The sequence below is a fragment of the Vollenhovia emeryi genome, unplaced genomic scaffold (genome assembly GCF_000949405.1).
Source record: "Vollenhovia emeryi isolate VEMERY1.0 unplaced genomic scaffold, V.emery_V1.0 DF939138.1, whole genome shotgun sequence".
Taxonomy (NCBI): Eukaryota; Metazoa; Arthropoda; class Insecta; order Hymenoptera; family Formicidae; genus Vollenhovia; species Vollenhovia emeryi.
In genome coordinates this window covers 2,065,681-2,088,823 of record NW_011967228.1, presented here as the reverse complement: position 1 = coordinate 2,088,823, position 23,143 = coordinate 2,065,681, and the positions used below count along the sequence as shown (strand labels likewise).

At 44.4% G+C, this 23,143-nt stretch overlaps 1 protein-coding gene across 2 annotated transcripts in view; it reads right to left on the bottom strand.

Moving 5' to 3' along the window:
- The window catches only part of LOC105567401 (dual specificity protein kinase shkD), a 30,789-nt gene that overhangs the window by 3,766 nt on the left and 3,880 nt on the right, over nucleotides 1-23,143 (bottom strand). Inside the window, exons 2-4 of one of the 2 annotated variants that reach the window (XM_012022258.1) lie at nucleotides 7,442-7,563; nucleotides 864-1,410; nucleotides 70-609 (exon numbers count right to left, since the gene is read on the bottom strand). In XM_012022258.1, the coding sequence (XP_011877648.1) occupies nucleotides 70-609; nucleotides 864-1,410; nucleotides 7,442-7,563 (1,209 nt within the window). Of the gene's footprint in view, nucleotides 1-65; nucleotides 610-863; nucleotides 1,411-7,441; nucleotides 7,564-23,143 lie in introns of both variants that reach the window. The other variant, XM_012022259.1, reaches the window with a different exon arrangement.

Genomic DNA, 23,143 nt, shown 5'->3' with positions numbered 1-23,143 from the left:
AGGAACGTTTTTAAGACAAACGTTTCTAGACATTACATTCAATTATTTATGTTCAATTTGCGCACCTACCTTTCTCTCCCATTTCTTTCTGGCGGTAGGACTGCTCGGCTCGGAGTTCGGCTTCTTCCTGTCCAGAATCTTGGCAATGCTGTCGTTTTGCGCCGGTTTGAACTTGCTGCACGCGCTGTCGGTGACACTTGGTCGCACGTCCTCCAACGAGGGCAGCTCCAGACAGCTGGAGAACAAGTCGCCGAGGATTTTCTTGACGCCGCCCAACGCGTGAAATGGATTCGCCGTCATCGGCCTGTAATGTGGATCGCGGCGGCTGGCGAGCTCGGCTACCCGCCTGGCGGAATGGCATCTCGCCTTATCTGATGGCGTCGCATTGTCACAACCTCTCGCGTCAGCCGATTGACTTCTGAGTTTTGCGGTGCGCCGCTTCGTCGTGCGTCCCTCTCGCGCGATCTCGTCCATGCTGGACATGAGCGTTGGATCGACGGTCGACTGCCGTTTACCGATGTTATTCTTCAGCTCCTCCTCGAAAGCCGCTATCATGGTCTCCAAGCTAGTCGTGATTTCCGGAAAGGTCGGCCTGGACCTGGGCTCGTACTGCAAGTAGACGACCGCGCCATTTACAATCCGGATTAATAAATAAATTAATTCAGTTAGCAAACCTTGATTTACTGATTGATAAAATTTAATGACCATCCGCGTCAGACATTTCGTTCGTTCGTGCGTGCGCGCGTGCATGCGTGCGTGCGTGCATGGTACTCTCTATCTGGTAACAGCTATACTAATCTCCGATCATTCGCGCCGGATCCGCGGCGTTGCATGCCTTTACAGTTAGATATCATCGTACTCACCGTGCAGCAATTGAAGGCGAGCTGGAGGAAGGCGGGCGGTGGATCGGCGGCCGCGCAGATCTCCGCCACGGCCAGGTAATCGAGGCCAAAGTTATCTGAGCGTGGCAGAACGTCCGGATCCGCCGGCACCCGGCCGATCAGCTCGCACACGACGATGCCGAAGGAGAATACGTCGGATCTGTGGTCGTACCACTGGCCCTTGAGGCACTCGGGCGACATCCAGTAGGGGCTGCCGACGGTGCTGAGCCGGTAGCCCGAGCTGGGATCGGGTATCTTTGCGGCCAGACCGAAATCGCCCACCACCGCCGTCATCTCGTTGCTGCACTCGTCCTTCTTGATCAGCACGTTCTTCGACGTGAGATCGCGGTGGAAGAGGCCGCGGCTGTGTAGATAGGCCATACCGCGGGCCACGTCCCTCGCCAGATTCATCCGGACGAGGTGCGGTAACGACGTGTGCCGCGACATGATCAGCTGCTCCAGGCTGCCGCCGTTTATGTACTCCGTTAACGCATGCAGCTGACCCTCGTGCACGCACACCCCCATGAACCTGGGAAGAGGAAGAAGACGAGATCAATCTTCCCGAGTGCTTTCGAGAAAACTTTTTACTCTCTGTCTGACGGCAAAAAAACCCCCCGAGATTTTCACGTTACCTAGAAAAATGTATTCGAAGAGAAACGGCTGTATCGTGAAAACTTTTTACTTCCGTATCTAGCATGTTGCGGTGATTAAGATAACTGATAAAGGCAGAGCCGATGCTATCGCAATAATTCAGTTACAATATACGGATTAAAGACCTGCTTAGACTCTCGAATTATTTTATTAGATGTAGGACACACTCGAGACCTTCGTTTTTACTTGTACGACTACCTTATCGTAAATAGTCGCAGTCCTCGGTTCTGAGTGACTACACAGTAAAAAAAATCGTGTGTTTAAATGTTAAAATTTTCTTGCGTTACCAAGATTTGATTCTTATTTCAATGTAAAATTAACATAATAACTTGACTCTTTATGTATGTCGTTAAAAAACTGAATATTATTTTCAGTACTTTTAACACAACTATTTCACAAAATCAACCAAAACATGTAATATCGACATTTCTTTAAAATTATTTCAACTATTCTAATTTGTAACTATTCGTCTACTTATCCTGTCTGTTTTTATTACATCACACTTGTCGAAAAGTAACACGCGCGAAGAACGTTATCTGAAAATTTAGAGTGGACCTTTCGGGACATGTAAAAAATGTTAACATTAACATTTTATTTTTGACTGTGTATGTAAGCAAAAGAGCTCGGTAAGAAATTGTGATTACAATTCCGCATTTGAGAATTAATAATTTAAATGTGCACCACTGCGGAACAAAAAGAGAATGGGATGAAGAGCCATTTGAAAATTTAATAAAATTTATCTAAAAGCATATATGAAAGAATACAAAGGGCGGGCTGAACTTCTATACTCGTCACGTCAAGCCTCGGGCCGTCGAAAGGTTTAAATGTAACGCTGCGGCAATATTCTTAAAATGGTCACAAGGTAAAGCGATATTTGTCGCGTCACGTTCGTGGAAGCGCAAGCGAATTCAGAACTCGGCGCTTTTATCAATTCAGTGATTCCAGACGAGATTAGATAAGGCGAAGGTGAACAAAAGAAGAATAGAGCAAAGTTGACGAACAATCACAATAACGTTACGTGTTGTGCTTTAACATATTGTACGCTTGCTTTCTCCGATTTGTGAGATACGGCAATAAATAAGACAAAATGTAAACGGAGACGCGTACACAGATAGCGCGCGCTTATACTCGGCATGAAAACGATCCAGATTATGGAAAATGTAACGTTACCCGATAACTAAGTCTGTCTGGTAAAAGAAGAAAGGATAAAAAGAGAAAGCGAATAAAAATCGCGCCGAGACGTAAGAAAATGTTATTTATGGATAACACTGTCGAATATTGTCCACCACTCGCACGCTTGTTGAATAACGAATGCAGGTGTGCTTTAAGGATGATTAAAAAGTCTAGACGGCTTTAATATGTGTCTGTGTATTGTAATTTAATCGCCGCGATATCATCGGCGTTATCTTTATAGCCGGTATATATGCTAGATTAAACGTTGAAGAGAATTAAACATCGCCTTGCTTCAAAGAACATCACGGTCCCGTTTATCAGGTGATGCTTTCGGGCAAGGTAATATTGCTAAATGTTCAATAATGTATATTATTCAATGGCAAACATTGCCGAGTGTCATACCGTGAATCATTTCGATTTTAATTGCAACGTAACGAGTAAACACTTTCATTAATCTTGCCGTGTATATCGATGCACAAGTAAAATATAAATTAGTAAACACGTGTTGGGTACATTCCGAGGGGGAAACCGCTGACCAAAATCTTGTACACCAATGCCCACTAATGCCCAGCGGGCATTACTTTATCTTATTATCTTATTTTATCTTACTTAATCTTAAAAAATATACCTAATAAAATAAGAAATTTTATTACATGCAAATTGTATTGTAAATCATAATTTCTAAATCGCAGCGTGAGAGACATTGCAAGTCTTCTTTTTTTTTCTTATTATTTCATTAAGCGGCAAAACCACAAACGGGAATTCATTCCAAAAAGATTCCGAGATTGCGATAAAACAACTTGATTATATCCTGAAAGGTACTTCGCTTGCATTTCTCCCGCAAGTTAATCGGCGAGCGCACTTTGCGTTATCGCGAGGGTAAGATCTTGCATAAATGGTAGAGCTGAGGAGAAGAAAATCGCGAGCTGCGCCGCGTCTCGTCCCGATTTCGAGGCGTTTCTCGCCGAGCACGTCGACGGCGTTTCTCCCACAAGCGACAGAAAGGGGGGGGGAAAAAAAGGAAGAGGACAAACAGACCCGCGCGATGAGAAGCGCAAAAGAGAAATTTCCGGCGGAGAATTTTTCTCGGGTAAAACACAGGCGATATGCATACACGATGCTCCAGATTCATTTTTTGCCGATCAGATAAGAGGAGAAATTGTCGCTCTCCTCGCGCGCTTCCCGCGGGGCTCGCCGCTTCGCGCGATTGATACACGGTGGAAACATTAATTATGTACCGCGTCACGTCCGCGGGTTCCACGGACTAAACAGACGCCTGGCATAACGCACCGGCGGGAGGAAAAAAAAAGATTTTCGAAGATTATACAGCTGTAAGAGTGAAAGTCGAGATGATAAGGCGAACGGTGGCATAGATCGATATAAGCGAATAAAACAAAAGCGATTTATCGGCGAGATAATTGTAGTCAATCTCCTACGTAACTGCCGCTCTCTTTTCAGCTTTGCTTTCCTTTACTTTTCCGGCTCCACCTCTTCTGCTCCGCGTGTTCATTAATTTCGGATCAACTGAATACCTCGTCTTATTTTACGTGTCCGACGTGTATATTCGTTCTCCGTTGATTTCGATTCAAATCGTGACGCGGACCGCGCACGATGCACACAAGTCGAAAGTCTGATGCCGATACGAGTGTCTGGCCATGCCGCGTCATTATCTACTAGCCGAGCGCCAGAGCGGCGTTTTCTCTTTCACCCGGCTAGGCCAGAATTCATTTTCCGCGAGCCAAATATTATGTAAAAGATCGTTCGCGCTCGTGCGAGTAGTCGCGAATCAATTGGGGGGGGGGGGGGGGCAGGAATTGTACGGAGAATCATCTTCGAGACGCGGGATATTTTCGGACACTGCCTTGTTTCCATTCAGTCGCTGCCGTCGCGAAAGCGATGGCGCACCGATTGTCCAACCCAGAAAGTCGTTCCAAGCGTTATGACTGGGATGCTGCTGTAACGATACTCGCTGAATACTATCCTGATGTTACGGCACCGATGTTTACGGCCGATTATTCTTCGAAAGTATCGCGGCCTGATCGTGTCGCACTACGCAACAGATATCGTAAAGACGCCGTGTCAATATTATTAAAATATATCACGACCGTATCGCGCAACGACAGCAGACTGTCTTAGAAACGATATTGTTTTCTTGGAAATAAATATTTTAATACAATATTATCGATAGGTCGTGGCAATAATCGTTGACAAACGATACGCGATACCAGGACGTTTCATTAACTTATGCACAGATAATCACAACTTGCTTTTAATAAATCACGGAAAAGAATCGACGTCCAATTGGCCGAACACTTGAAGCATTTATGTAACGGATAGCTGTGCGTCTTGGATAATTTTTAATAGTTCGACTGAAAAATTTCAAAGTTAATTGAAGCAAATGGACCACGAGAGCGAATATTTATGTCGTATTATTGCTGTCAGCTGCGCTGTTTAAAAATACCGTGTTTCCTTTTTAGAACACCTTGCGCAACGTCAACACTTCCTGAAATTAATGCAAGGTATCCCCGTATAGAACGCTTTCGCGCTATAGCAACGACGGTTACGACGCAACGACGAGCGCGGGTGTCATGATACAACGCGGCGAATGCCGCGGGTGAGGATGATAACTATTTTTGCGGCTGAGTCAGCCGGGCGCGCGAAGCGGAGGATCCTCACGAGGACCCGCCGCGAGTTTTCGCGGAGGCCTCGCGCCGAGGGAAATGCCAGAAATAAGATCCGCTAGGTCCGCGGACGGGTAAACACCGTATCCGAATCTGGGCCAAGCCGTTTATATCGTCGGAATGCGTTGTCGTCGCGGCGCGTCCCGTCAAACCGCGTCCCGTCGTCGCGCTAGCAACGGTTATGTCACAACCGGGAGGGGCAAGTGGATTTCCGAAGAACAAAATGGAAAGCCGAAAAGCCGTCTCCTGCGCATCGAACTAACTCTTCGCGCATCCCGAGGCACAAATTTTCGCCTTTTAAATATCTCGCGCGGTGAATTTTGCGCCGGATATTCGCAGAGATGCCGGGTATCGATTCCCATACCCGGCGGAAAACAGAATAATTCGGGCGCACGTGAAAATTGAGATTCAATTAACGAAAGTATCGAGACAACAATTTTTTAAATATCAAGTAACTGATATTTAACATGTAAACAATTGAAAATAGCCTTTTTTAAGCCACAGTAACGAAATATTGTATTTAATATTGTACAAATTAAATTTATTGCAATATTAAACTTAAAAACAACAATTTTTTAGATATAAAATAATTAATATTAAAAAAAGAAGTAAACAATTGAAAATAATCCTTTTTTAAGCGAAATAAATGAAATATTATATTTAATATTGTACAAATATTGTACAAAATAAAATTTATTACAATAGTAAAATTAAAAATATAAAAATTTTTTTAATTTCAAATAATTTATGTTTAGCATATAAACCATTGAAAATGGTCTTTTTTTTAAGCCAAAGAAATAAAATGTTATATTTAATATTGTACAAATAAAAATTACAATATTGTATCGAGAAATGATATCTCCTTCCCTTCCCGGGACATAAAATAATGTATCCAATTGCGCAAATTAATAAACGTTGTAGCACGCGTTGTGCATCCCGCGCCTCGGATTCTCAGCTGTGCGCATCCAGCAAGAATTTTCGCAACGGGTACAACGTGCCGCGCTAACCGCCGTTCCCGCTAGGCGACGTATTATGTCGTAATTCGTAACGAGCGTAGTTAAGGCGTAATACCGTTTTTTCTAATTCTTTACCCATTTCAGTGATCTCCCGAGCGAGAGGAATTTCAACGATACGATCGCCGGGCGATAAATCAAACGTACATGCGACAGCGCGTACTGCAATTTGGATTGGTGTCGATTACGACGGGCTAGTCCAAGTACATGGTCGCCACGTGCTTCGCTAATTCCGCGGAGTCACTCGATACGAGAATCCCGTGTCAGAATTTTGGCACGACGCCGGAAAGAAGGACTTAAATTGATTCGCGACAAGACGAAACAAACGTGGGACTCGAGCACGAGAGTTTTGCTGCGAACCGGCTATAATAAATAGCGCAATTCTTGGAAAAGTACGAAGAATATAGAGAATTTTACTTAACACATCGAAACTATGAACGAGAGAGACTCTTCTATAGATATAGTCGGTTATTAATAGCGTCTTCCATTGGGAAGAACTCGCTGGCACTGGCAGCTCCGAGTGCTCGGAGCACATTTCACATTGGTTGCATTAGTCGTTATTGGTATTTGTCGTTTGTCAAAGTTAAACAGGGATAAAACGATTCACCGTGTCAACTGTGTCTCTTGCTGGAAAACGCCTAAAATACCACCAATAAAATATTCAAGCACTCAGTGCTGCCAGCGCAAGCGAGACGTTAACAGGAGTATGATAAAACGTAATGTCTCAACGATCGGTGTTAACGTCGTCGAATCTACATCGGGAAAATCCGAGAGTATCGCCGCGTCGAAAAATGCACGGCGCTCGTTATTGTTTCACTCGCGAGACTTATCGTTCACGAATTCTGCTCGCATTGAAATAGTCCGCGCGAAAGAGGGTCGCGGCGCGTCCGCCCGCGACACGCGGATTAAGCGGGCAAGCAGAGCGGGTAGAAATTTATTTTATCGTCCTCATCGAATTCGGCACGTACGGCCGAGCGATTTTCTTCGATCGCAAAACCAAGTTTCACCGGCGAAAAGTGAACCGGACCCGATTCCCACTCACCTGAGTATGTTCGGATGGCTGAGCTTGTTCATGAGCTGGACTTCCTTCAGCATATTCGGCCTGTTCGCCGCCAGCTGATTCATCTTGAGCACCATCACTTGACTCGTCACCTTGTGAGTAACCTGGAAAAACGAAGTAGACACACGCTAGTAACGTATTACGGCGCGCAGTCGATGTTATTGACGTTAGATCATACGACAGGTGCACACGTAACCGCGCCGATTTCCACGCGTTGCGAATTTTGCCGAGGTCACAGGCGCAACGGCGCCGTTGCTCGACCGGTATAGCGCGCTGTCTCGAGACATTCTATAGATAGAGGTGTGACATTTTCATGTTATCCTTATACGCAAAATATCGCCAAATACCCCAGGAACGTTTTTAATGTCATTTCTTTACATTCTGGGGTCCCCAACTTCGTTTTAACACGTTTTTAAAACTCAAAATGACTCGCAAAATAATTTTCCTTAGTAAACATTTCTAATGTCGATATTGTATCCTAAACCAAAGAGATTTATGCCCAAGACTAGCTTTGATTTACTTCTTTTAGACATGTTACTGCTTTTATAGCCTGAAAATGATATGTAATTTCAGTAATTTGTTCCATGCTATTTTAATATGTTACGTCTTATATTTAACATGTGCTAAGTCTTAATAAATGTCGTAAATTGTTCTATCAAAACATTAAGGCCCGGTTTCACCAACGCTGTTTAGCTTTAAGCTTATTAAATTCGTTCTTTGCCTCCTTCTAAAGTACAGTTGGAAAGAGACGAGACACTAATAAAAAAAAATTTTTTTAAACTAAGTAAATAGATTTGCTTAAAATTATTTTTTCTTCGTTAAAGTAAATATTTATTCTATTTAAATAAACATATCTAATTCTAACTAAATCTATATATTATTTTAGACGAATTAACATGTAAAAATAAAGATCGAGCTGGGTCAATGGAAATCAATTAGAATCTCGAATAAAATATTCCCGACCGATAAAGTTGCGTGTAAGACTAGCCACACGTGGTTTTACATATATTTTATTTATGAGCAATTTATGCCACATTATACCGCGCCTGTGTGCCTGCAAGTTAATTACAGGATATGAAATTTCTATGATTCACTAAAGCACGAGGCAGAGGGCCGACCTACATAATTCATAGTCGCATCTCCTAAGAATGACCCTAATGCATCGAGATAATTTCATCGTGATTGCGCGAAACGTTTCTCGCGAAACTTATACCGCGAGATCATTTAATAATTTAACTACGACCACGAGAAAATACCGGATCTTCTCCTTTAACTGTATGAGACTATTATTATATCTTTCTTTATATTTCTGGGTGCCTCAATAAATCTTAAATTAAAATTCTATTTGAGACTCGTACATTAATCGAACAAGATTTTCGTTATTTTCTCATTATTAATGCAAAAAAATCGCGTATCGACAGTTCTGTGTACAGCCGACAAACTTAATCGGCGCACAGTTTAAAGTCGAAAAATAGATGCCAAGATTAACCCTTTGAAGCATGGTAATTACTGCTGGCGACATGGAAGAATATTCTTATTAGTTGATTAACGCAAATATTGAGAAAACAAACCAGCAGAGTCGAAAATTTCTATCACGGTGCGTCCTGTACAATATTGGTGGACAGTACTCGGCTCGAGTACTCAAAGGCGACGGCGACAGTTGCGTTTCTCATCGCCGAGTCGACGAAACACACGAAGGTTTCCGTCGTCCCGTTTTCGCGTAGCGGCGAGTAACGCTGACGCGATATTCTCGCGAAAGAGAAACTTATTAATGAAACTGTGGCATCTGGCCGGCGTAAGATGCGCTCGTAAAGGCGCCGGCCGAGCCGCTCGCAGCATCGTTCAATGTCGAAAATGGACATGCGGGGTCGCAATTCCCTTATTAGCCCTGAAAGCTGCCGCGCGGTTGCTCAATGAGCGCGATCACCGCCGGCTTCGCCGGCAATTTCGATTGTCGACGGGGAAGGAGTCGGGCCTCGTAAAAACGTTCTTGGGTTCCGCAAATTTCTATATTACGTTACGATAAATTGAGAAATAAGAAATCGGATCTACCGCGGAATTATCTAATCGATATACGAAACATTCACCGGGGAGATAGTTATCGCCGCTGAGGAAACTATCATTAAAGTTTATCTATCCTACCGAACCTGTTGCTGGAATCTTTCACGTTGATAAAGTGTATATACACTTTACATTGCACGCTACATTTTTTAACACGGGTACTAGAAGAGCTAATTATCTTTCTCGTTATCGTCAGGGGTTTCTAATTAAACAGTCGTCCCCATCGAGCCGCGAGAAACGCGGTCGTAAATTTGTCGAATGGCGATAACGCAAAAGCGATCTCACATTTATGCGCGCACGCCCTGGCTAGCGCGGATAAAGTCGAGAATACGACCGCGCGTTTCGACGTTTCCTCTCGCGACGGCGCGAGAGCATCATCTTCCGAGAGATGCGAGACGCGCCGACAGGGTTAAGGACCACTGGATTACATCAACTCGCTCCTCCAGCCGATCCGCGCGGCGTTGAAAGGCGTAATGCACTCTTTTACATTCCGGCGCTCGCGCGTTTTACCGTTCATCTCGAATTTCGTCTCGGCTCGAAAAAGAAGTCGGCCGGAGATGAGACGGGAAAGGTGATGAAAATGGAGACACGAGGAGAAGGAGAAGGAGAAGGAGAAAGAGAGAGAGAGGGAGGGAGAGAGAGCCTCTCTCTCGCGGCCGGCCGGCCGGGCCGGCGTCGGCACGCGAGATGGAAATTTCGGGGGTTAAAAAGTCGAGAATAATATCCGCGGGGAATCTGGCCAGGATGCCTTGGCTGGCTCGCAGTTGGGTCGCGGCCAAGCTGTGACGGATACGAAAGACGGAGCCCGTGGTCCATCGTAAACAGAACGGACTCTCGCGCGAATCGTGGATGCTGCCTCGCGACAAGAGGGAGATCGCGACGAGGGAAAAAGCGCCCGTTCGAACGCCGACGATTTTTACCCTCGCTCGAAACCGCTCGGACGAAAAATCGAACGTGTCATACGTCCGTTCACATCGCGTCGCGCCCGTTTTCGCCGTTTCCTGAAAACGGCCTTTCACGTCGTTTTTTTTTCCTTTATTTAACAGAACACGTTCCGCGCCCGGCAGCGGAAAGTCTCGCTGATCGATTTGCGATCGATCTGTCCTTCGCGAAGTTGTTCGACAAGAGACATCTATTTCTAAATATTTTACATTAAATATCGAGCGGATCACTTCTCATTTTCAATTGAAATCCCGGAGGACGTTTAGCATTTACATGACCGTGACTGCTGTCCGCGGATGAATAAAAAGTACTCGAGATATAAGTCGGTCGCGATCGAAACGCTTCACCGGTTTTCTCCGCGCGCGGCTAAAGATCCTCTACTTTATCATCGAATAAATTGTCATTAATACGCGACGCGAAATCGCGGCGGCCTCCATTTATCCTTCCGTTTATCTCGTCGCAAATTGCGACGAAATTACGAGCACGTAATTGATCCCGCTTGAGCGCGCGTGTGATAAACGATCGGCCGTTGTAATGAGGCTCGTCGCACATTTCCAGATCAGCCGGATATCCCAATTTTCATTCCTCGCCAAATACGAGAGTGAAATGCGCTCGGAATGTATTTATAGCGGTGCAGCGGCGTTCGATCATTCTAATACGTGTGCAAGTTTAAATGCAAGTCTGTTGTGTCTTGTTATTAGAAATTCATTAATCACAATCACAGGGCGGGGGGGGGGGGGATGTGAAATATGAAAATCAGGATGATCGATGACTCGTGTATCACTTAATATTTCCTCTTTCTCTTCGGCACGCGTACACGCGAAAGAGAGAAACAAAAGAGGTAGAAACGTGGACGCGAATGCAATACGGATAGCTGGTGAGTCAACCGACGGGAGGATCGGACGATGCTGTTGGTCACCCGTGCCGATTCATTTGAATAATTCCCATTGTCTGGAAAGCATCGGCCTTGCGTGTTTTCTACGCACTACGCGCCATTGTGTTTACGATCGCGGAGAGAAAGCACGCACGGTAATTACATTGTAGCGGCCGGAGTGATTAATGCCTCCTCGAGCGCCGCATGCGTAATGCGAAACACGTTTCGCGCCTTTTCACCCGCACGTGGAGGAAGGCTGCGTGTAAGGACGATCGGTGCAAAAGGAGAATTAAGTGAAACGAAAGCCGGTCCCCCGCCCCGCCGTTAACGTTCGAAAACGATGTATTAAGATAGCGACTGAGAAACGTCAATTTCGAAAACTGGAACAATCGGCTTCGCTTCTCACGCGGGCGGGAGAAAAAGTATTTTTCGTTTTACACGTTCGTTTTCGTCCTTACGTTTCGCAAGGTTGACGCTGGCTATTTCGATCTCAAACGATGACGAATAAAGTTGCCGACGTCTCGTCAGACTGGCCGAGTGCGAATATTTCACGAATATTTATTTTCTCAAAACTAGAAAGCGCCCGCGCGAGCTTGAAATCGTTCACTCTCGTTATCTCTGCGGAGAGAAGTCAAGTTTCGTTAAACAACGTTATCGATTGCCAGTCGCCGAGGGATTCGTTTCATGAGAACGGAAAAGAGCGAGCACACTTCATCTGTCAAGTATCGTTCCGGGAAGCTGTGGTGCAATTAAGAGCAGCGAACCAATTAGCAAGCGCACTGGACTTTGTAAGCTCGAAAGCCCTCTCTGCAAAGGTCTGCCTCGTATGTTCGCAATCACCGTCAATCACGGCAGTCGACCGTCTAATTATAAATGCGCCCGAGAGATGAAAAACACCAAATAGGGGGTGCAGAAGCGAGACGGAAGCTCGGAGAGGAATTCGCACTTGAACTTTACACGTTACAAAACCTTTGGTCCAATGTTTATAACTTTATAATATGTATGGCGTGAGCAGTTTCGTTTCAATATGTAAATACAGACAGAAGTGGAAACTCCGTCGGCTTTTTCACCTTTTCGATAAATGTGTACCTAGATTTAGTCACAGTGATACTTAAATTTTTTTTTATTAAATCGCTTTATAATATTAATTTCAATTCAATTCCACGAGAATAAATGTTACACAGTGGTAGAGAAACGTATGGAAATGTTATAAAAATACAAAAATTGTTTAATTAGTTGCGAATACGATTAATTTTTTCTAAAGAGAAATTCTTTAATCTTCGTAACGCAACTGGAAAATCGTCATTCGCAGGGAAATATAAAAATATTTTCATACGCTTCATTTAATTCGGCGTGTATTTTGCAAAAATTGTTGGCGCGGCACCGAAATTTGAGAAATTCGCGAGAATATAAATATTTATGATTCCGCCAAGTGGCGAAAATCGATTAAAAGCGATAAGGCGAAGAAACCGGACGTACGAGAGACTTTCTAGGCTCAAACTTTTTCAGGTGGAAATCCACATGCCGCCTGCTTAAAGGTTAACTGCGCTCGCATGCAAATGCATTCTGCGGATTAGCACACGAGCCATAACGGCACGACGGCTACAATTTTTATCGTACACCTATCGCCAGCTTCAGCCAGAAATATATAACTGCTTAAGCGATACCTAATTACAGTGTTACAGACTACGCGTCGCGTAAGTTGCAGCGATGACATAAACGAGGAGGGCTCTAAATTTCGCGAAATCGTCCTTAACGGCTCTGGATCTTTCCTCTTCGCCGTATGTCTCCGTTTAACGTTTATTGAAGTATACGAGTCTTCGTGACTACTGGCATCCTGTATGATTACGGAAAATTGGATTTCATGAGAATGCAAGTCCGCGAAACGTACGAACACACGGCCAAACTCAGACGGTACGGCCGTGACTATACTACTTGTATAACGACAAGCGATATAAAAGATTGCGTTTGAGAAAGATACCAATTGGCTTCGTACTTATTTTGCGTCATCGCGCATTCATTTTACACATTCATTTCATCCCGGTACTCATTGTACACGTTCGCCGTGCACCAACAAATTTACCGTGGCCTAAAATCGTTTCGCGAAAAAGTTTTGTCAAGGAATCAGCTGTAAAAACTGAACTTTTCAGAATTCAACATTCGTTGCTCGACGACTCTGGTCGTATAAATTTAATATAAACCCGCAGAAAAATAAGCGCGACTAATTAAAACCTGACAGGGGACGCGTGTGCTGTGCAAAAGCAGGAAAAATGTCTGCTAAAGTGGATTTTATTAGCTGCCGCAAAGGTCAACTGCACGCTCAACGCGACCCGCGCGCGGACTCTTAATCTCGCAAACGAGAAACGCGCGATTATTCACAGCCCCGTCGTCGTGACGTCGGGAATAAATGTCGAGAGGAAGTGATAGTCAAGGTCACGACAACGTACATACAATGAATGAGAATTTCTCAGGCGAACGAACGAACGAAGGAGCGAGCGAGCGAGCGAACAAACGCACAATGTATCGATCGATTTCTTTCTCACAGCGCGTGTCTCGCAGGACTTTCTCCTCCTTATTTCTAAAGATCGCGAGCGAAAGATAGAGCATTCGAGCATTTTCTTTTCTTTCTTTCTTTCTTTTTTTCAACAGCAGATGTACCGAAATGTGCCTCGCGAAACGCATACCGCGCATTCTGCTTCCGTCTAATAACAATTAACAGAAACCTAGATATATCGCACGCAATGCAAGCCGCACGCATACGTATATGCGTAATTATGACACGAGTGCAGAAGTAAGAAGTGTTTTTCATACGCTGCTGAAAACAATTAAGCGAGCATTCGGAGCATTTGAAGTTGTGCTATCGCGTGGCAGGTCAATTCTCGAGTTCGTGCTCAACTAAAAATGCCAAACGATACACTGGGAAAGATTTCCATCAGCATGAAAAATCGCGAGAACTTTTTATTCGTCGGTCGTAACGCTTCGAGCCTTGACAGTTTTCGATAGAACTCTCGAGGGGCTACCCAAAACTCCCAACAGAACTGCTGGAACTGATAAAAAATTTTCCTCCTTCGGGACTTAGAAATTTTTCGGTTCGAAAAATTTTCCTCCTTCGGTTCGAAAAATTTCTAAGTCCCGAAGGAGGAAAATTTTTTATCAGTTCCAGCAGTTCTGTTGGGAGTTCTGGGTAGCCCCTCAAGAGTTCTAAAGGAAATCCTAATGGCAAAATTAAATATCTCCAATACTTTTAATCTTATCGCTGATTTCGAGATTTCATTTTGTGAAGTTAGCATCCCCAAGTTTCAAATTTAACTTTTTTAGGTTAATTCGCCAGAACTATTTTTAAAATTGATAAGGAACTCTAGAACTCTTCGGGGTGCATTCAGAACTGAAAAAAAAAAAGATTTTTTGAGACATGAGGTGCCAACTTCACAGAGGTCTTGTCACGCGCGCGCATGCACATGGTCGCCGTGGAGAAATTTACCATTTACATGTCAAGCGTCTTTACTAACTAATAAATGACGATTTCACGCGCTCTTCCCCCCCCCCTCTCTTTCAGGTCGCCGTCAGTCGATCAGATTAATTATCTTAAAACTTGAAGATTGTCACTCTCATCTGCGTCTTCTTATTGCGTTCGCGACAGCGTTCTATAATTATCCAGAATAAGTGAAAGAAAAGTACGCAACCTACATTTAAATGACGTCAGTCTCAGTCCCGCGCATTGACAGTTAACAATCGTGGGCATCAGTTCGTTGATTTGACGTTGACGTCGCAACATTTTTATAACAGACGGTGATTGACCGTATCTGACAATTTTAATAATACAGAAAATTTATTGCGAAAATTATTACCTCAGCCAGGGTTTGAACCTGGACTTCCCTACGCTAAGCGGGCGTCTCAACCAATTCGACCACCGAGGCATATACTGCTGGCGACTTTTAAGAATATTCTCTTGGTTGATTTTTAACAGAATCCAGCGGCGAACTCGCCTCGCAAAAAGCGTTTCGGAAAATCTTACCAAAGTTCGACCTGCAAGTAAAGGCCTGCGCCCACGAAGCTAGAACTCGGTCCGAGTTCTAGTTTCGAGAAGTGTATAACCAATCAACTTGTAGGTATTCCATAAAAGCTGTAGGTTGATTGGCCATACATTTCTCGAAACTGGAACTCGGACCGAGTGCTAGCATCGTGAACACAGGCCTTAACGAAGGAGGCGACCTTTCGCGTGAAATAAATGATACAAACGCAAAACAGCTCCCTTCATTCTTGCCGTTGCGCGCAAATCGGAGTTCGAACGTACCGGGAAACCGGAAGAATAGCGAGCCCCTCCTCTTTAAGAATGCAAGAATAGTTTTTACAAGCCGCAGACGAACGCCTCCGCGATACGACTTGCAGCCTTCGCCGCGGAAGTACGCGAGCCGACACGCACGTGTCGCGCAGGTGGGAACGGTAACGAATCGAATCGCGGGGAAGGCAAAACGAGCGAACGACCGAGCGAGACTCATTAGAGAGTGTTCGTACTCCATGGCCAGCGCGCCGTGACCGGCTTTCTCATTTACTTCCAGCGTATTCTCGCGTTCGCGCGCGAGGGGGGAAGGAAATGCCGGTGTTGCCTGCGAACTCTTGAGTCACAAGCAAGGTCGTCGTTTCCGACGGACGAGCGCGGGCGGCGGCGAGCGGCGCGACGCCGGCCGAATCTCCGATGCCCGGAACCGTTAACCGTTCTCGAATTTATTTATTAAAATTCACGCGATATGGACCGTTTCAATGTTTCACGCGCGCGCGCGATAAAAATCCGCTGATTAACGCGCGTGGTTTTACACGGAAACGAAAGTTGCACGAGAAGAAGGAATAATAAATGGATTAAGAAGCACAATAGCGTAGTTATCATTTTTTCTCGCCGTACTTTTTTTCTTAATATAATTATGCAGGTGTGGCATTTCACACACATTGAAAAGTAAAAAGAAGAAATGTAAAAAGAAATGATTTCTTTTCCACGTGCGGAATCTCGTAAACGTTAGATCTCTGTGGCGATCGTGTAACTTTTCCCCTAGAGTGGAAACATGAAAAATGTAATAATTTCGTTGGTCGAAACGATTGAGTTAACGTGAAGTTTTTCACGTGGAAAATTACACGAACCCTGATCTGACTAAAAATCGTCGGTTTTTATTCGATCGCCACTTCTCGGCAGGAACTGGTAAACCTCCCGGGGATATATTTTACCCTTTTTACGTACACATATAGGGAAAGATTCAACGCTGAAAAATCAGGGAATGTGTCGGGTCTTATTGCTCATTTCTTAGTAGAAAAGAATTAGATTTCTATGAAGAAGCTAAATTCACATTTTCAGAGAAATACGATCCCCTCCGTTTCCTACTATCGGTTTATACGTATTTTAATTCATGCCAGTTAATTCGGCGTCTTAGTTACGGTCGATGAAATTTCATTTTTCGTAATTAAAACATCCGGAATGTCTACCCGTTGTCAATTATAATTAGGAAGAACGCGGGCCGGCAATTAATATCGCCATTTCCGTGAAATATAAGACATTCGCAAAGTTTCCGCTCCACATGGTCATGAAGTACCTCGTAATCATAAAATTTAATTTTCAATTACAACTGATTAATTCTATCGAAAGTTACCGTAAGACCGGCGCGTTTGACAGCCGACGCGGTTAATCGCGCAAGCGACATTCCTTGAAAAATAACATTCAAAGCTACCCGCGTAAAGATCCTGGGAAAACATTTTCGGAAGCACGCTAGACCTCAAATGCGGCAGAGGCGAAATTTAAAAGGTCCAAGTATAATCTGCGGGCTCTTAATGACGGCGTAGCGCGCTGATTAATTAATTGCGGATAAAAATAATTGTATTATCGATCGATCTCGCTTCCCTATGGAACTAATTAAATAGCGCTTCTTTTCAGGAAGTTTCTACTTTCCGTTTACTCACGGTTTCACAAGGTGTTTCGAATTAATTATAAGGCGAGAAATTAGGAGAACGCAAACTGTATCGCGGCGTTCGTATAGCGTCGATTACGTATAGCGAACGCGGCGAATGGTTCCGACGCGAACGGCCGGAACGGTCAGGCAAATGGCACGAATGACGCTCTCGGGAAACCGTTGCTTCGACGATTCGCCATAAAGTTGAAATTGCCACAATTTCGACACGACCGGGCGCTGTTTTATGCCGCGGGCAGTGCACATTTTAATTTGGATACAATCACGTTTCTCAAACCCGTTGACATTTTTCCGAATTAATTATGCAGATTAATAAGATAATAAAAAGAAACATCGATTCTCTACAACGAAATATCTGTAGAAAAAAGCCCTTCGTTATGAGATAGCAGGTTTTTAACACCCAAATTCAATCACGAATCTTTTTTTCGAACAATATGAAGTTTCCACTAAAGAGATTTCGCTCCAAGCGCAATAAATTCATGGTGGAATCAACCGATGATGCCTATTAATTCAACAGAAACCCCGAAACTATTCCATATTAGGTCTATCTCATAATAGGGGACCTTACTGATCGTATCTGCATTTCGCTTGGGAGAATCTCCCCGTTCTTCACGCACGAGTTATTGCCGAAGGCGAACGACGATTGATATTTCGATGCAAATTTCCGGCCGAGGGGTGAACGCTGACCGAAATCACGTACACCAATGCCTACTAGTGCCCGGTGCGCTGAAAAAATATCTAATAGATTCAACCAGTCGTCTGTTAGAAAATGAACGAGTCAGAATTCCTTTAGGATTTGCCAGATGTGGAAAGTCTAGCACACTTCTGGTTATGAAATATCGAGCCCTATCGTGCTAACTAGAAATTCTGTTTGGCTTAAGGCGTCATTCCACTTTAACGGCCCAAAAATCATGCTTTTACATATATTTTTCATTCTCATCAAATCTCATCAAATATTAATTATAAAATATATTATATTTTAATAATCTGAAGAGGACCAGTATTGCTGGCCGAAACGTCGTAATTTATAATAAAAAATTGCCAGTAAAGTCGCTTCTACACTTATTTAAATTCTTTTTTCTTAACTGGCGTCGCCAAACTGCTATCAATTATTATATTTCAAAATATAATTGCAAATCGTTTGTCGATTTGAATATGTGAATTTGCTGACGATAATAGCCCCACCCGTAAGAAAACTGCGTTATGTCCGAAAAGAAACCGGCGCGCAGGACAAAGGTGGAAAGAAACGGTACACGAATTCACATTTTAAGCACCAGGCTGACTACGTCTTGCCTCGGACCAACGTCGGCGTTTCTCGTTGTGTTGTCATAGTATAATTCTGCACATTTGTCGCGGGAACAGATGAAACACGGCCACTCGCGAGATCGTAGGAGATATTGCCGAGCCAGATTATGCTCTACCGTCAGTCATGTTGTATCTGACTTTCGCCTATTACTCGCGGGACACACTCGCGTATCGAATCCATCGCGACGTCCACGACATTCGAGTCCGATCATCACGTGCGATCGGTGGAGCGTTCATTCTTAGCCGGCTCTTCCATGTCCGCCGACTCCCCGAGAGCATCGGCCAAGTATAATCGCGTGCTATAACCATTACGCGTGTCATTATCGATAATTCACCGCGTTTTCACTACGTGCGGCGGACCCGCTCGCCGTTCGCAAGAGCTGAAAAAGTCCGGATTACCGGCGCGTATAATAATTGCATTCCGCGGCGACGCGGCGATTTGTCCGCGGTCGCCGCGCCGCTGGCGATTAAAGAGAATTCGAACGGGTGATTCCTCCCGATCTTCCCGCGTCGACTTTCGCCCGATCGAGGATTAATGCCGCCGGCGCGAAATCACGACCGGGACAGCTGGCCGCGTACAAGGTGCGCGAGAATGAAGCATCGGCTCCCTCGTGGTTATTGATTTCTCGACGAGACCGATCTTTTTCCCCGAGCGGGAAAGTTCATTCTGTTCTGGATGCAAACGCGGCCCCGCGTTTGTGTTTAACGAAAATATCCCACGGTAATAATTGCAGAAGTAAAACGCCGAGCTTGAAGAGCTTCGGCTGGACGTTCGGGGCGAAGAGTCACACGAGATTCACGCATGGAACGACGCCGCGACTCTCATTCATAGAAATAGACAAGTCCTAATTTCCTGATGATGATTACTGTCTTTTTTCCATCAAGTGGCCGAGCGGAATGAGAGCCGTAATTGGACACGTAACGAACGGCGAATATCGAGGGGCCTCGGTGAAGGGAAATTCTATCGGGTTCTGCGGGCGACCCGCATCGAAGGATTTGAGCCAGCGGGACGGAGGATGGGAACGCGCGTAGGTGGAATGAACGGCGGAGAACAAAACGTGAGGAAGAGAGCTGCTCCTCCTCTTCCTCCTCGCAACTCGCTGAGAACATCTCGTAAGACTCGTTTCTCTCGACAGGGCCGGGCGGGAGCCTCGTTCGAGCGAGGAGGCACCACCTCGTTTCCTCGCAACAACGACAGTTTCGTAATGGACGGTCGGTTGCGTAATGTGCAATTGCTCGAAACAATCCCCGGGGCCGAAATGCGGCGCGCGATAAGCGACGCCGGCGGAATGTGCGCCTTCGGATGCACCTTATGCAACATTCATGCGAGCTTCGCGGTTAATGGGAGGAGATAAGAAAGGCGGGCCCCGTTCGTCTCGCGGTATTGCGTCCTTCGACGCGACACGAAACTTCGAACGCCGTAATTTACAGCTACGGCATTGCACTACAAATCTCGGAGCAAGTAGAACTTGGAAGTAAAAGTGTCGATAATTGAAGCTTTTAATTCCGTCTCCTATCTTATCGGCACTGATCGAGTTCACCAGCGGCTTTAGGATCCCATAAATGAAAAGTTTATCGCGCACGAAGCTCCGAAGACGCAAATAGAGGAAGCTTAATCTTGGCACACTTTCAATTTACTTTAAATCAAATTTAAATTCGAGAATTAGTCACCGAGACGTCTCCAAGATACGTTGGAAAAGATTTAAAATTGTAGCAAGGGTCGCCCGATTTTTTTCCCCGAAGGAAGGTCGACTTCAAATACTCATTTAAAAAGTATGTCGTTAATGGAATAACGTTCCAACGTGCTGCCTAAAGAGAAACGCGATCTTTTACATATTGCAAAGCAGAATTAAAGTCAGAATTACATTTGGCAACATTTAAAACGGTGTAGCGTGCATTTTATAAATTAGCTTGGATAAGAATTAATACGATGCCTGCGAGCTGCTCTAACATGTGCCGCGTAAACTTGGCTCGACATTCGACCGAAAGAGATTCACGCTCGGACTTCTTGTCCGCCGTGATACGCGCATCACGATTCGTCGCGATACACGACCACGCGTATAAGAGCTCGTCGCGCGGTTTAAAAATAGATCCCTCCGAACCCCTTGATCCTTTTCTCCTGTCTTTGAATCCTTTGTGATCTTCACACTGAGGTGGCTCGATTCGTCTCAATTTTTTTATTTGCAAGAAATAATTTCGAAGCAACAAGCCCGGCTGAACAGGACAAATCTGTGCCCGAGAAACGGACGGAAGCAATTAAAAAAATTAGATTATTGGTTATCTATATCACGGTCTGTAAAACAAGTTCAATAAGTGGAGCATTTGTTATCGTTTATCGTCGTTTATCGGCGACTTATCACCGGCCTTTCTGGCGATCGTTAAAATGTGCAGTATGCCAGTGCTAGGCTTATCACTCGTCCTTCTGTTATTGTACGAATCGACGAGTCTACATAAGAAAACAATAAAGCAACAGTATTCTCTTCATTAATTATCCATCTACCGATCTCTAGCGTTAACATATGTCAAACCACCATTGTCAATACAGCTTTAGTAAGTCGTTTTACACTTTTTAAAAATACTATTGCCGTAAATGTTAGCCGTCAAATGTGATCATAAAAGACGCGCGATTAATCGATTGTCTGTGAAGTTTTGAGAGTTTCAAATTTCTATCGAGCGACGACTCTAAAAAGTTATTTCACTTAACTTTCACTTAGCTACAGCGACTCGCTCGTGAGAACAACACTAACGATCGCTCGTCATTACGCGACTTTTGACACGTTACTCCAAACTCTGCAGTTTCATCATTCGCGGAGAAATCGCGGAATCTCGCGCGAAGCGGCACCTTCGTCGTTTAACTTGAACAGGCAAAGATTGAGACGTAGAGATATGCAGGATACCACAATTTCCACATCTAACACCTATGGTTTTGGCTAAGCAACGATGCCGGATATTCCATCGGGATTTGCGCGCACAAACACACGGTACACTGTGTACCCGAACAAAAGTGGCGGTTTATATCTTTAAAACCTCGCGCCTCTCTCTCTCTCTCTCTCTCTCTCATTCCGCGAAAGCTCCCTCGAATTCTATTTTCAACGATGTCTTATATTTTATTTACACGGAGAACGTGTGCCCGATTCTCTTCTGTCTCAGGTTTCCTGTACGTATATGTAGGTATACGTATATGTTAGGTATACACAGAAGAAAATGTCCAAGTATAACCCTTTCGTCTTTCCGGCAATTTCACTAATTCTAGTTCTGATTTTCACGATAATCCTACATTTAGGCCTGGGACCAAACGAACCGTTCGGACACGGATTTTGTAAGCACAAGTTCGTTCGCGGCTGGCGATTAAAGAGCATGCAACCGCATGCTCGGCTCGGCTAGAAAATTGATGTACTTGCTCAAAACTCTTGGCACGGCAATTGCGCTATCGTGCCAAGAATGCACGACCTCTGGGCCCCGAGTGACCCTATCTCGGCTGCGATTAACTTTCAACATTTTTCGAAATGTTTCGATTTCATTGTAATTACAATAATTTTCTCTCGAGATTCGCAATTTGCCTCTTTACAAATTCGCATTGTTATATAAAATAGATCTCGACAATAAACTTACGATCCAAGTAAGAGAATGTGTTATAAAACTAATAAATATACAGTGACCTATCTTTATTAGTTTGCTCAACCGAATCAGAAAACTTAGCAATTTACATAATTTTTACTACCAATTTCTTATTACTTTTTATTACAAGATTACTTGCTAGGCAATCTCGATCTCATAATATTTTATAAGTCGATTAAGTATTTAATCGATGCAAAATATTTTAAGACGATATGACATTCTTATCAAATTTTAGTGTGCACTTTCATTGGAATTATTGTATGTCTATCAAAATGTATGCCACTCGACAGTACAACACATCGAGAGCAATTATATCAGCAAAATGTGACGGCTTCTTCTCTTACTCACCTAGTCATTAGTCATCCTTGCGATTAATAATATCGGTCACACTCGAAAAGGAGATTGCTAGTAGAATTTGACCTACGGCACAAACGGCAGGGTCGATTCTATCCGCGATAACATCGAGAAGCACGAGTTTATTTTTAAACGAGAGTCTCGCTAATGCGCTCAAGCAGAGGTGCGCTGTCCAACATCTGGCGGAACAGAAAAATATTATCCTTGCCGGAGGGCAACCGGGGAAACACGGGTGAAAGAAGCACGTCGAAATTATTCCGGAGCGGAGCTCGAAATTGAAGCTCGTGAAAGTGAGGTAGAACCGTTTAGCCTGTTGCAATTAACTTAATCCGGCTTAGCGCTGACTTTCGGCGCGAGGCTACGGGACGCGGTAGAGAAGCGCCAGCGATAAAAATCGAACGAAGACACGGGGGTCAATTCTGTATCTTACATTATAGTGAAAATGCCGAGGGGGGGAAACCACTGAGGGCATTGTGGTGTACAGATTTGCGGCATTACTGGGCATTACTAAGTATTACTAGGCATTTTTGGGCATTAGGCCTTGCTGGGATATTATAAAGATAAAATAAGGTAAAACAA